This window comes from Fulmarus glacialis, unplaced genomic scaffold (genome assembly GCF_000690835.1).
Source record: "Fulmarus glacialis isolate BGI_N327 unplaced genomic scaffold, ASM69083v1 scaffold7146, whole genome shotgun sequence".
Lineage (NCBI taxonomy): Eukaryota > Metazoa > Chordata > Aves > Procellariiformes > Procellariidae > Fulmarus > Fulmarus glacialis.
Window position 1 is genome coordinate 1 of NW_009217403.1, and position 307 is coordinate 307.

General features: G+C 53.1%; 1 protein-coding gene across 1 annotated transcript in view; it reads left to right on the top strand.

The window, feature by feature from the left end:
* Positions 1–30: 30 nt before the first annotated feature.
* LOC104078124 (ectonucleotide pyrophosphatase/phosphodiesterase family member 1-like) overlaps positions 31–307 on the top strand; it is a gene marked incomplete at its 3' end in the record, with an annotated part of 37,235 nt that continues 36,958 nt past the window's right edge. Inside the window, 1 exon segment of the mRNA XM_009579647.1 lies at positions 31–127. Coding sequence (XP_009577942.1) covers positions 31–127 — 97 coding nt within the window.

Here is a 307-nt window from a genome sequence, read left to right on the forward strand (position 1 = left end):
AGCCGCCCTCGGCACCAGCGGCGCCCCGGGATGCCGCCGCCCGCCCTCCCTGCCGCCGCCGGAGCTAACTTGGGCGTTGCTTATAGACAGCAACCTGCCCGAAAGCGGATTCGTAGTTTTTCAGCCGGTTTGTTTTACTCTTTTTGACGGCGCTCAGGGTGGAATTGTCTCGATTCTGTTGTAGTGTTAGTGGTTGTCCCATCTTCCACCATGTGGTTTTAGCTGTTTGGTGTGGGGGACATACCAGGGAAGACAAAAACAGGTTAAACCAGGAAAATATGGCTGGGGAAACGAAAAAAAAATAAAA